This window comes from Babylonia areolata, chromosome 2, assembly GCF_041734735.1.
Source record: "Babylonia areolata isolate BAREFJ2019XMU chromosome 2, ASM4173473v1, whole genome shotgun sequence".
NCBI lineage: Eukaryota > Metazoa > Mollusca > Gastropoda > Neogastropoda > Buccinidae > Babylonia > Babylonia areolata.
Window position 1 is genome coordinate 18,941,377 of NC_134877.1, and position 13,972 is coordinate 18,955,348.

A 13,972-nucleotide genomic window follows, 5' to 3' on the forward strand; every position below is an offset into this window, starting at 1 on the left:
TTAACAGTTACTAACTGGCTCTAAGCCTTTTCTGTTTTTTTTTGTTTTTTTTAAGGCGACAATAGCCTTTCACCAGGGTATTTTTCCTCTCTCTTTATATATAATCTTTTTTTCCCCAATAAGATTATCACTTTATTTCCATGAACTAGCAATGATTACTGACAAAATTATTGAAAACATAAATGTATCCACAATCTGAAAGGTTAATCAATATTTAAATGATTTCACAAAGTTTATTCATATTGAAATGAATCTGGAATTAAGAGAGAGAGAGAGAGAGAGAGAGAGAGAGAGAGAGAGAGAGAGAGAGAGAGGATCATGGATGCCAATTCAATTATACCTTCTTCTACTTCTTCTCCTTGAACTCTGTGAAGAGTCACTGGGGCGCAGCACAGAAAAAAAAAATTATACAGTATCTAAATTGTTTGCAAAAATGGTACATTTCTCTGGACATGAATATTTCAATGGCATGTTTGCATAAAACTTAACAGGCCTGACTTTACTCCTTCAGAATCAGGGTTCAAACAATGACATTGCCTAGTTAGAAAGAGGTTCAAGCTTTTACCAGTCTCACAGATTACCATTTATGCACACCCAACTGTGCTAGTCTTTGAAATATGCATCCTAAAAATCCTGTAATCCATGTCAGCATTTGGTGTGTTACCCAGAACAACCCACCCAGGGAAGAAAAGAAGGGCTGCCTGATCACTGGATATATAAAACCCAGTGCAGTGGTGTATTGAGAGAGAGCACTGGACTTGCACAAGACAAACTACTGCAGAGGGAATCTGTTTCCACAGTTTCCAGAACCGTTGGAAATAATGACTGACTGACTGTGTATCAATCTTACATATAGGTCAGAGTGTGATTTGAATGGCATTAGTGACGTAATTTATATTGTAAGTTGTGTTTATAATTCCTTTTCTTCTTCTCCCCCCCTACCCCCTGACCCACAAGATCCCCTCCTACCCCCCGTTTTTTTTCTCACCAGTTACTGTCATGGATTACTTCTCTTCTTCTTCTGCGTTCGTGGGCTGCAACTCCCACGTTCACTCGTATACACACGAGTGGGCTTTTATGTGTATGACTGTTTTTACCCCGCCATGCAGGCAGCCATAATCCGTTTTTGGGGGTATGCATGCTGGGTATGTTCTTGTTTCCATAACCCACCGTACGCTGACATGGATTACAGGATCTTTAACGTGCGTATTTGATCTTCTGCTTGCATATACAAATGAAGGGGGTTCAGGCACTAGCAGGTCTGCACATATGTTGACCTGGGAGATTGTAAAAATCTCCACCCTTCACCCACCAGGCGCCATCACCGTGATTCGAACCCGGGACCCTCAGATTGACAGTCCAATGCTTTAACCAGTCGGCTATTGCGCCCGTCGTCATAGATTACAATATTTTTACCTTGCACTCACAAGTCTGCTCAACAGATGACTTGGGAGACGAGCAAAATCTCTTCCCTTATCAGCTGGGATGTAAACCAGAGACTTTCAGAGTGAGAACATGATGTTCTAACTTAGCTATTGTGCCCAGTTCACCTAATCAAAAGTTCTGGTGGGAGATAATGTAAAGTAGTTGTTAGGTTTAAAATGTTACTTAAGCACTGGTACTGCACTTGCAAAAAAATTGGAAAAAAAGAATAGAGAAAAAGAAGTGTGTGTATGTGCCACTTTGTGTGCATTTAAATATTCTTTTTTTTCCATTTGAGAGTAACAGAGGACAGGGCTGAGGGGTTAAGATCCAATAAGATCATGTTTTTCTTCTAGCATGGATCAGAGAATAAATATTACTAAAGTTGTTGCATGTGATGTGTTAGACTGAGAGTGAGAGATGAATAAAGAGAGAGAGAGAGAGAGAGAGAGAGAGAGAGAGAGAGAGAACACAAACACACACACAGTATCATTCCGAGAACAGTCAGATGGAACTGCAAGTTCCAAACAAATCAGAAGGTTGTGGGGAAATCAATGCATCTTATTCCCCTTACTTGTCCTCCTCTATCTCCCAGTAGTTATGCACAAAAAAATATAAAACAAATACTTTTATCATTATTTTGTTCACTGTCAGTCAGAAAAAAAAAGAAAAGAAAGATGTATACCCCAAAATTACACATTAAAACAAAAATAGATGAAATAATTTCCAACAAAAAAATAACTCCTGTACTGAAAGCTGTTTTTGAAGCATCTGTGAAAATGAATGAAAGTTAACAGCCTTATGAGAGAAAAAAATCTGCCAAATTCCAAGAGTCACTGTGCGTTTGTGTGGATGGAAATCTTTTGTCAAATAAACAATTAACAAACTGAACACTGGGTGGGGGAAACTGATAAAAAAAAGCAACTTATTACATATCTAGAAGATCAAACACAAACATTGGTGCAGGTGGATACATACATGTCTAATATATGGAGAAATGGGTGGAAGGGGAGAAGAAGAAGAAAGGGAAAAAACCAAAAAGCTCAGCGGAGACTGAAACTATCTTCAAAAAAGTGCACTGGAAAAAGATGATTATTTTCATTTCTAAGTATTTCAAACGCTTTTTATCTGCTCCACAGATAAATAAGTGTGCAAAACATTAAGCATGATAGTTAGGGTTATTTTTGTGTTTTTTTGTTTACTTTTTCAATGTTTAAAATCAAAGAGACAAGAGTGAGCAATGATACAGAGTTTGGAGTCCAATGGAAGTGTGAAGAAGTGGGTGGACAAATGGAGCAGAGATGGAAGAGGGAGATAGGGACATGGTACAGACGGTAGGGTGGGACTGAGGGGTTGGAGAGAGAGAGAGAGAGATCGAGAGAGAGAGAGAGATAAGCATGGACATGGTGGGGGTGGGGGGTGGGGGGGTGGGGTGGGGGGGCAGGGGGTTTATAATTCCAAATGGGGGGAAAGTCCTTGGGGGAAGGGTGTGGACCAAAGGATAGGTAAAAGAATTGGACAGGGTGGGGTGGGGGTTGGGGGAGGGGTGGGGGGGAGATGATGGGGACATCTAGATGTCAAGGCCAAAAGAATGGAAGAGATGGGATTGCAACAGAGTCTGAAAGACAGAATAAGACCAGAGAAAATAGATTCCAAGTCCTGCTTGGAACGTTATCTTAAAAAAACACACACAAAAAAAAAAAAAACAACACTCCGCTGACATGGTTCAGACACTGATCAGATCAACTGGAGCCAAACTTGGTCAACACGGTGATACTTAAAGCAACATACCAGCCAACAACTTGGACCTTTGCCATGTCAGTACAGACAGGTCTTGACCATTGCACGCACGCATGCACACACATTAAAAAAAAAAAAAAAAATCCAAACCAACCGGTCAAACAACTATGTACAGAGATAGAGAAAAGTGAGAAATGTACAGAGATGATGCCTGCAAAAAGAGAGGGAGGGAAAAGATCAGCTCCCACCTCCAGAACAATGTCATGCGGCAACAATACCCTCTTAACAAAGAAGTCTGCCACTTTGCCAACAAATCACATCTTTGAAAGCACTTTCAAATTCTCACTGATAATGAGGAGAGAAAAAAAAAGCTGTATTTCTTTGCTCGACCACACAAAGCAGTGGTTCAAACAAATGCCCAAATCCTTGTCTTTCATGCAACAATGCAAGTGATGCCCAAACAGTTTTCTCTGGTCGCCAACAATCAAGGATGCCATTGTTGATTTCAACACAATCAGTGCCAAGTTAAAAATGACCCAGTCCATGCCAACACGAATCATACACAAGAACAATTTGTCAATTAGTTACTGAGCAAAACATTTGCTGAAACATCTAAACTGGAAACTTAAAAAGACCAGAAAGCCGCTAAATGTGTTTACTTAATTATTAAAAAAAACAAACCACACAACACTTACACACCACACTGATGTGTTTGTGATATAAAAGTCATCAAATACAACAGGCAGGGCTCAGATCTCCTAACCCATTCATCAAAGAACTGTTAAAAAAATATAACCATCACAAAGATAGAAAATCTGAGAGAAAACGAGACAGGGTGTGGATTTACAAAAATATTTATTGTCCCTTTGTGTGTCCCTTTCACAGCTACTGACACAAGCAGACCAGTACTGGTAACAGTGGAAAGATAACGAGCGTGTATCTCAACTGAATGACACACTCCCTTCCAATGTTAGGGAACTGGGATATGAAATAGAAATAAAACTTCCCACAGTCAATAAAAAGAAAAGATAAAACTCTGACAAAAGGTAAAAACCCGTTTCAATTATTGGAGTAATTCATCAATACATGAACATCCAGATGATTGGCATGAAATCCATCAAATCAATGATATGTGAGTGAGAGACAACACCTCTGCTGGCAAATGTTAACAGGTCACCAATATTGCTTTTGATTCCAAAATCTTGCATGATAAAGCACTCACAAAACATTGAAATTTTAATGATGGAAATGATGTAATTATCCACAAATTGTTCAAAAAGTAAGTTTTTGTCCTTGGAAAAAAAAAAATCAGATTATAAAACTAATAAAAACAGTTGATATCATTTGCCCAATCTTTAAAAAATAGCTTTTGTGTAGTTCTTTACTTTATATACTGGGCTAAGAGAAACATTAGCAAATCATTTGGGAGAAAAAAGGTCTTTGGAATTGCTGTTGTCAGGTTCTTATCACAAACTCAGCACACATACACATGCCCATTAAGTTCCTCAAAAGTTATTCCGACAGAAAAAAGTCAAACAGAAAGAGTAAGCCTGAGTTGAAAAGAGTAGCACACAGGTCACTAAGATCCCAGCACACAGGTCACTAAGATCCCAGGTCACTAAGATCCCAGCATACAGGTCACTAAGATCCCAGCATACTTGATGAAAGTACACAAAGGTCACACTGCAAAATGGTCACACACATGGATATTTTCCAACATAATATACTTTCTGGGTTACAAATTGCTACATTTTGTCTCTAACTTGGACTCGCCATCCCTACTGAATTTCCCTGCAGCTAGTAACCCAGATGTGGCTAACCTGTATTGTTTATGAATGAATGAAAGAAAGAAAAAGAAAAAAAACCAGTAGAAAAGAATCAAGAGGTGTACAGTTACATACCAGTGCATTTCATAACCCCAAAAGTACGGTGGTATCAACATTTGGAAAATACAGAAAAACCAACAAGACACAGGGATCTGAAATATGTGTATGACTGCACCAAGACACCTCTTGTGACTGAATTAGTGAACATGTCAATGAATAAAAACCAACAGCTGTACTGTTGAACAGTGTACTTGTGTCAGAAAAAAACATGGCAAACCATTTTTAAGGTGATCTCTGCAGTCACAACAGTCACTGTGTTGCAGAACAAGATGACAAAAATGGGATGAAGAATCAATGTCTTATACAGCCAACAAAAGCATGCCAGTCATTTTTGCCTGGAACTTCCTGATAAATTTCCATCTCTCACACAATACCATTATTCCTCTCGTGTTGTAGCTCTTGCCTTAACACAAACAGGACTTTCCTCATACTTCCTCTCATTTCACTCCATAGTGCTTTCTCATTCATGTCATCTCAAGGACTTCCATGATGCTTGAACTGGCTGGACCAGACTTGGCAGACTTCCATCACCAAAATCCGACATGTCAAAAAACACACGACTCCAATCACAAGAAAAAATGAAAAAGCTCCAGAAAAGCTGACAGAAGATTGTCCAATGAGCTTTACAAATGTCAACCACTGACACAATGATGTACCTACTCATTCTCTGAGCAGGAGTTCCTGACCTTTTGTGCATCTACGGACATAGGAGCTTAAAAGTCTTTTCATTCCCCCTCCATTGCAACTTTCTTGTCCTCCTTCCAAAACATGGGCACTGGTGTAGTATATTCCAGTTCCAATTTCAGTTTCAAGGAAAGGCCAAAGCATACAGACTGATTCATGTAAGCTACACAACACCTGCAGATTCCAGGAAGCAAACATAAAAGTGTTAATGCTTGTCACAGTCTGATGATTGATCAGAATGGAAGACCACAGATGATGCTGGTGGAGTTTAATCATTAAGTTCTGAGGCCATCATAATGGAGGTGTTTTACATGCCTACCACTGCAATACGATTATCCAAGCATCAATTGTCGACATGCTGTCCACAGTGGCTGTTGAACATCTGGTCACTATGAATCACAGGGGAAAAAAAAAAAGACGTACAGAAAACTGAAGAGCAAAGCTTAAGCTGGATTGGCTGATAGATTCTGGGGTGTCCACTGAAAACGAACAGGAAATATGGTGCTGCCTTGAAAAATTCCAGCATGATGACTTCTTACAGAACTGAAAGTTTGAAGTTAATGGAAAAGTGCATTTCATCAAGAGAACATGTGTTGTTTGTAGATGGTTTACATGTGTGGTGTATCACAATGTAGTGGGGAAGGAAGGAAGAAAAGAAGATTTTAATTTTTTCAGTCCTTTAGAATCTCTGCTTAGTACGAGCTTCAACGTTATACCCTAGGGCACATTTAACTCTTTAAAGGTAGAACACATTCAGTAATTCTTCAAACAAGTTATATTATTTTAGTGATAAAGGATGGGAGAGAGAGAGAGAGAGATGATTATGTTGTTATCTTCTGGCAACCCACAGAAGATGCATGTCCACATGTTCTCTCTTACAGCATTTTCAGCATCAGCCCTGACATCCAGGCTAACTAACATCATGGCCAGATGGTCAACAATTATGTTTCCATCCATGACTTTTCTCTCATTGCTGTTCTTCCTTCAACCCTGATGCTCTGTCCGATAGTTCACATTTCAAATTGTGGATGACTGGAAAATACGGTACTAGGCTTTCTTCTTTCAGTCCTTTTCCTTTTTCCCTTTCATCACAAGCAAAGCAATTATCAGTAACAGTTTGATTTTCTTGAAATATATATATATATATATATATATATATATATATATATATATATATATTCTTTTGCTTGTGGACATTATGATTACTTACTCAACTGATATGAACATGCTATCGTGGACATCACCATTTCATGGACAGTAATCAAAGAGCTGGCAGTGTCTGGAGCAAGAATAAAGCAAAGAACATGAAGGCTGCTACATCATTCATATTTTTCTAATTTATAAATGCATGTATGTATGCGCAAAATTTCATTAAAAAAAAACAAAAAAAAACCAACAACAAAACGAAACACCCCCCCCCCCACCCACCCCCCAAAAAACAAAAAAACCAACAAACTTGTACTGACTGAAACTGTTGTGCAAACAATCAATGTCTACACAAGTGAAGATTTTGAGCAAAAGTTTGCAGAAAGAGGAAAGACTAATGCTGAAGATGGAAAAGAAAAAAAAAAAAAGAAAAAAAAAAAGATTGAAGTTCCAATAACTGTCTATCATATGATCACATCAATACTTTATGGAATGGCCACAATACCACACACAAAAGCATGGGTTTTTACTTATGAACATTCTGCAAAGCATTTAGCCACTAAGAATAAAAGAACTGTCAACAACTTGTTTGTCGATTCCTACAATGTCAAGAAACAGCTCTACCTTGCTTGTAGTAGTAGAAACTTTACCTTTGAAGAATTAATATGATGGCAGGCGATGGAAAAATTGAGTTTTATATAAAAGCAGTCACTGGGACAGCAATGCAAAGGCAAGAATGAGCAAGAGGCAGTATAGGTGCCAAAAAGTTCCCCCACACTCCAACTCACAATGTCATAATTTAACAAATTAATCACATTCAGTTCCAAAACAATTAACAACAAACACAGACATCAAAGTACAGACAGAATGTGGATTGTGATTGATTGATTTGATTTGTAGCATATCTTCAAAATCAGCATGTGTGTGTGTGTGTGTGTGTGTGTGTGTGTGTGTGTGTTAAAGATAGACAGGGTGACAGAGAAAGACGCAGAGGAATGGAGTTAACGTACGTGTGTGTGTGTGTGTGTGTGTGTGTGTGTGTGTGTTTGTGTGTGTGTCTGTGTGTGTGTTAGTGTGTACAGTCGCTTTCTTTTGTGTGCATAAATCTACACGCCTGTGTGATCATGCATGTGTGGAAAGATGTCTCTGTGGAAGTATATACAAGTAAGTATGTCCATTACGTAGAGAGACACATGTAAACTCAGTGGTGAGATTACAAATACAAATCTGCTGTTATCATTGACTGTCTTTATTTTTCATTTGTGAACTATGTCTGAGTCCTGTCTGTTCAGATCTGTACCACGACTAGGAGTCAGGGGTAACACAAACAACGTTCCTTAACATTGTAGGAGTATGCAATGTTGTTCACAAGTTAACAAATTCTGTGGACTGTATACATGTGAAAAAGGTTTGGCTTTCGAAATCTGTGCAATGATATGAATCTCTCTCTTTCAATAAAAAAAAAAGTCAAACACACTTCCATCCACACAAACAGGCAGTCACATACACATGAATCTGCCCAAAATCCATTCACACAACCACATCTGGATGCAGACATGTATGCACACACACGCCTCCAAGGATTTTGAAAAAAAAACCCTGGAAAATCACAAATAAATCACAAAGAAACTAACAACAATGTAATATCCTGATATTTAGAAACACTAACAATGTTCAGTGCATTAAACACCACACACATCACAACCCCCCCACCCCCTCCCCACCTCAATCCCCAAAGAAAATCACACAGCACAGATATAATACACAGAATACATTCACATATTTATTTATATCAAACAAAATAAAAACTGTAGCAGCACTTTTTTTATGAGTGATGAAATAATGAAATTGGCCCAAAGCTAGATTACGAATGTCTGAACAGAAAAGCATTGATATCCACAACAGCAGGCAACAAACTAACCAGACTAGAAACAGACCTCGTGACAGATCAACAAAACAAAACAGAAGCCAAGGTGGGAGAGGGAAGGAGTGTTGGATAATAAGAAACTGCTGCTCAGCTTCAACCATGGGCTACCACCAAGTTAACCAAACATGCCAGTCATTTTCTTCACAGTGAAATATCGTAAAAGCAGCTAGCTGTATGAGATATCCGCTGAGACATGCCGAGTTTCTTATGCAAGCACATCTGCTACATATAAGTTTAGAATATCTGTGGTAACAAAAACAACATTCAATTACTACACACTCAAATAGGAAAGGAGGTTTGTTAAAAGATCAAATTGTCCTAAGATGAGAGAGAGAGAGAGAGAGAGAGAGAGAGAGAGAGAGAGAGGAACAACCAATTAAACAGATGTTTTAACAAGAAAAACAGAACAACAGCAAAGATATAGGATTTCACAAAAACAACAACCCAACCCAATAAATACAAAAAACAAACAAAAACAACGAAATACATCAGCCAACCATATGCGAACGCACACACACACACAATCAGGACATAAATCTTCTGCAAAAAGCAATAAATATCACTGAAGAACAGTTAAGTTCAACAACAAGAAAACTGTTTTTTTTAATAATTTTTTTCAATTCAACACAATAAGATCTAAGTTATTCAAGAGTTCTTTTTCCACTGGTAAAAGTGATGCATATCTTTGATTTCATGAGAGTCTATTCACCATTATGTGTTCATTTTTCATATGCGTTTATTCATGTATCATTTATTCACTTAGTGTAGTTCTTGCTGATGAAAAAACAAGGTGAAATCATAACAACAGACCTATCATCTATGAAATAGTTTTGATGATACAGTATGATAACGGCAGCAGAAAACGTGTCACCTTAATAATAAATTGAAGGATGTGGCAATATCAATTTCCTGCAGTACTAAAAATACAGACTTACCCTCATGCAAAATCTGCCTACAAAATCCATAGATTTAGAGAACAAAGATTTCTCTACCATGAACAGGGTGTAGCTGGGCCCATATGTAGACACTGCACCATCACATGTGCACAAGACTGCCACTGGTCTTCAACCCTCAAGAGAAATAAACTGGTTTTCAATCAGCTTGGTGAAGTGGCCTGTCTACTTCTTTCTTCATGGTTCAAACCCCTGCAGGGCTGAAAGTTAAAGAACATTTTTCTCGTCTCCCAGATTAAGATATTCTGTGCGAACCTGTGATTAAGATATTCTGTGCGAACCTACTGATGATGCCCTAACCCTTTTGGCTGTACAGGCATGCTGGAGATCAAATATCCATGAAAATTCATATACATGTACAAAAATAGAAAACTGAAGTAAGTGTAACATTTTCCATAGACTTTTTTCCCCCCTCTCTCATGAGTATGGTTAAAAGAAAAAAAAAAGAATATAATCTGAGGGTGACCAAGGGAAATCTCATTCTGAAAAAAAAAGGATACATTGCATGTCTTAAAATGTTTCAACCACAAATAAAGTTATTCTGATGTTCAACTAAGCAATATCTTTCCTGGAGTTAAAAGTACGAAAATCACAGATTCCATGTCATATCACTTAAACAGATGCCAACATATGAACAATCTTGCTCCTTGTTATGTGCAATGCACTAACACACAAACACACACACATACAAATAGACAGAAAGAAAGACAAACATGCAGACAGTGACAGCATCACTGTGCACACTCTCCAAGTCAGTGTGCTGTTGTGTCTTGGCTACTGTCGAAAACAGTTTTCCTACCACAGGCAACATTCAACAACAACCACCTTCAAAACTAAACAATGACCAATAATAAAAAAAATAAATTAAAAAAAAAAAAAAAAGGAAAAGAAAAAATCCTGATGAAACAAATTATCATATCAAACATTACACCAGAGGACCACCAATATAAAATGCCAGACCAACAACAGCTAAGTCATAACATAATTTCAACATGTAAATATAATCCAAGTACCACAGAGACAATGTTCATTAACACTGGTAAAAAGAAGCAGGGCAATGTTGGGAAGCTGGAGGACCTGGGAGGCTTGTTCATCAAAATGAAAAAAAAAAGAAGTTTGGCACAGACAACAAAAATGGTCAGGGGTACACAAACAACAAACTGTGACAAAACACACAACATGTAAACTATGGGAAATGAATGAAAATATCTCCACAGCCAGAAAAAACAGCAGCCTAACACAGTTTTCCATCCCAATCCATCACAAGTGATCATCACTGGAACAGTTCCTTCACGCACTCTTAACTCCATAGCCAACAAATAAATGTCAAATCCATCATCGAAATATGACAAAGATCTTTAACACAGTGATTAAATCCATAAAACCAAATGTTCGCCTACAATCAATCACCACACATGTGAACAAATGCACACACGGTTATGCAAGTTACAATATGCATGCCCAAATCACTTACAATGCAATATTAAAAAAAAAAAAAAACACTTAAAAATGCATGAGAAATCATTCAGGGACATAAGTCTGCCTACACAGCAAAACTGTCATTACTAAACAGACACTAGCTGGATTTGGATAAATAATTCAAGTGAGGGAGAGGGAGAGCAAAAGAGAAAGGGGGGATGGGTGGGGGAAGAAGGGAGCGAGTGAGACAGACACAGAGGGTGAGATAGGCTGGCAGGGAAGGGCAGGTGAAGAATAAAAGTATTGCTCATCAGATGTGGATTATTAGGTGGACACCCACTGAAGTTGTCCAGTAACAGGCAGAGGTGATGGGACAAAATCAAAACAGTGTTACAATACCAAACCAAATGTATATTCAAATATACAACAAGAAAGTCTGTACAGAGTTCCAAGTTTTGTTTCTCCTCCGGCAATCTACCCATGTTTCAGAAGCTTGGCCCAGACGTGATCTGGACACCAACGCAGATGATGAAATGCCAACACTGGCTCCTTGGGTCCACCTTGTCCGCAGTCGGCTGGTGGCCACAACAGCCTTAGCACCACAGTCGTTCATCAGTGAATCACAGTCTTTTTACCGTATCTCCTCAGTAAACCACACCATACAGCCTCATAACAACGGCCATGTGGGCAAAACTGTTCCAGAACATCCTGACGAACCAAAGCCACATCTTTGCTGTGAAATATGTACAGTCACAGTCTGGCAGTCAAAGGGCCCAGCAGCCTTGCAGTCACAGCCATGCAGCTGCAGCAAAGGTCTCCAATCCTTGAAGCAGCGACTTTACAACCCCAACCTTGCAGCTGAAACCTTCGCCCGGCTGTATTGTTATGGACTAACCTTGTTCGACATTGCTTCTGACGGGCAGTTTTCATCTGTAAAGCAGACTGCACACTGTGTCACTCTGTTCTAAGAACACAGAGGTATGTGGGTGGGCAACTAGTCCAATGCACATGCACATATAACACCAGACAGGGAGAGGTGTGTGTGTGAGACAGTGAGAGAAGGGAAGGGGGAATAACCAAGAAGCCATTTACAAGAAGGCGTACAAGTTTTGACTCGGCAATGCTTCACAAGATTCCAAGCCGCACAAGAACTGATTCCTTGTGTCAGTAATGCTCTGTAACTACCTCCAGAGGCACAGTTGAGAGGCGCTAACCCCTTCCATGGCACCGGTATCGATTCCAAAAGCATAGTGGTACTACCAGTAACAATCACGGGATGTATTGTTTGTTTTTTTTATAATATATTTCATTTCACCAAATGGATGGTCCAGTCACTGATGAGAAACCTGGTCATGCTTTTTCATACATACACCCAAACACACACACACATCCACACCAAACATACACATACATCCACACCCAAATACACATCCAAACCCAAACACACACACATCCACACCCAAAACATATACATCCACACCGAAATACACCCACCCACACCCAAACACACACATACACAGCCGTGCACAACAAAACACTCAGAACAATCTCTTGATGGCCTATCACAAACAGGAACAGTCTTGCAAAACACATCAACGCACTTTCTCCTGCAATGTCTGTATGTATGCAAGCTCCAGAAAAATGAGGCAAAAATCACACACAGTGATGATGACATAGTCTGGATGCTGAGATGAAGACAAGGCTGGCACAACTGAGGTGGTCAGGGAATGGGGGGACGAGGGGTGGGGGGGGGAGGGTAGATGAGTGGGGGTTGGGGGGGAGGGGGCAAAGCTGGGAGGGGAGAACAAAAGCTTCTGCAGTCACTCTCTAGTCTAGACACCTACGCTTTTAAGTATTTTGGCCTTTATTGCACACTGAAAGAGATAGGAGTGAAGTGAGCAGAAAGTATCCTACACTTGGCTCGTCACCTCACAAGTCCACCCTGGGTCTAAAAGCAGTGCAGAAGATATCAAGGACTACACGTCAGTCAGAACACTAGTCAATCTCTGATCAAAGCTGGACAATTACAGGACCACAACAGGTGGCGTTGGGGGGGGGGGGGGGGGGCAGGAGGGGATGGGGGGAAGGTGGGTGTGACACACACACAACAAATGCCACCTGGCGGTCAGTCACATTTGGATTTATCCCATGAAATGCCTTCAAGGACTCAGCCGGCTGTGAACAAACACAGAACCTTCCGCTGACATCACGTTGGCAGCAGCACTCAGAATATGCGGGGCTCAACGGAGTTCCTATGCATGGTGTCCACTGCGTTCCTTAGTAGCTACAGATCCTTGCTTGCTGTTCTCTTCTCTCTGCGTTTAGGTTCCTTCTTCCATTGGTTCCGACTCCTGGTCCACTGACCCACTGAAACACACAGCACACACAGTCCAGCCACTGACCACACAGACTTTACAGCACAGGTGACAGCATGACAAAGAGAACTGACAGTTTGAGGCTGGCAGAGAGGATGACAACAGATAGGGGGCATAATAGCCGAGTGGTTAAAGCGTTGGACTTTTAATCTAAGGGTCCGGGGTTCGAATCACGGTGACGGCGCCTGGTGGGTAAAGGGTGGAGATTTTTCTGATCTCCCATGTCAACATATGTGCTGACCTGCCAGTGCCTGAACCCCCTTCGTGTGTATACGCCTGCAGAAGATCAAATACGCACGTTAAAGATCCTGTAATCCATATCAGCGTTTGGTGGGTCATGGAAACAACATACCCAGCATGCACACCCCCGAAAATGGAGTATGACTGCCTAATGGCAGGGTAAATAAACAAAACAGTCAT

At 39.9% G+C, this 13,972-nt stretch overlaps 1 protein-coding gene across 4 annotated transcripts in view; it reads right to left on the minus strand.

Moving 5' to 3' along the window:
- Window positions 1–8,636: 8,636 nt before the first annotated feature.
- LOC143298772 (histone deacetylase 5-like) overlaps window positions 8,637–13,972 on the minus strand; it is a 152,076-nt gene continuing 146,740 nt past the window's right edge. For all 4 annotated transcript variants that reach the window (XM_076611731.1, XM_076611748.1, XM_076611740.1 and 1 more), the window contains one exon: window positions 8,637–13,544. In XM_076611731.1, coding sequence (XP_076467846.1) covers window positions 13,499–13,544 — 46 coding nt within the window. In that variant the 3' untranslated portion in view covers window positions 8,637–13,498. The remainder of the gene's footprint in view (window positions 13,545–13,972) is intronic.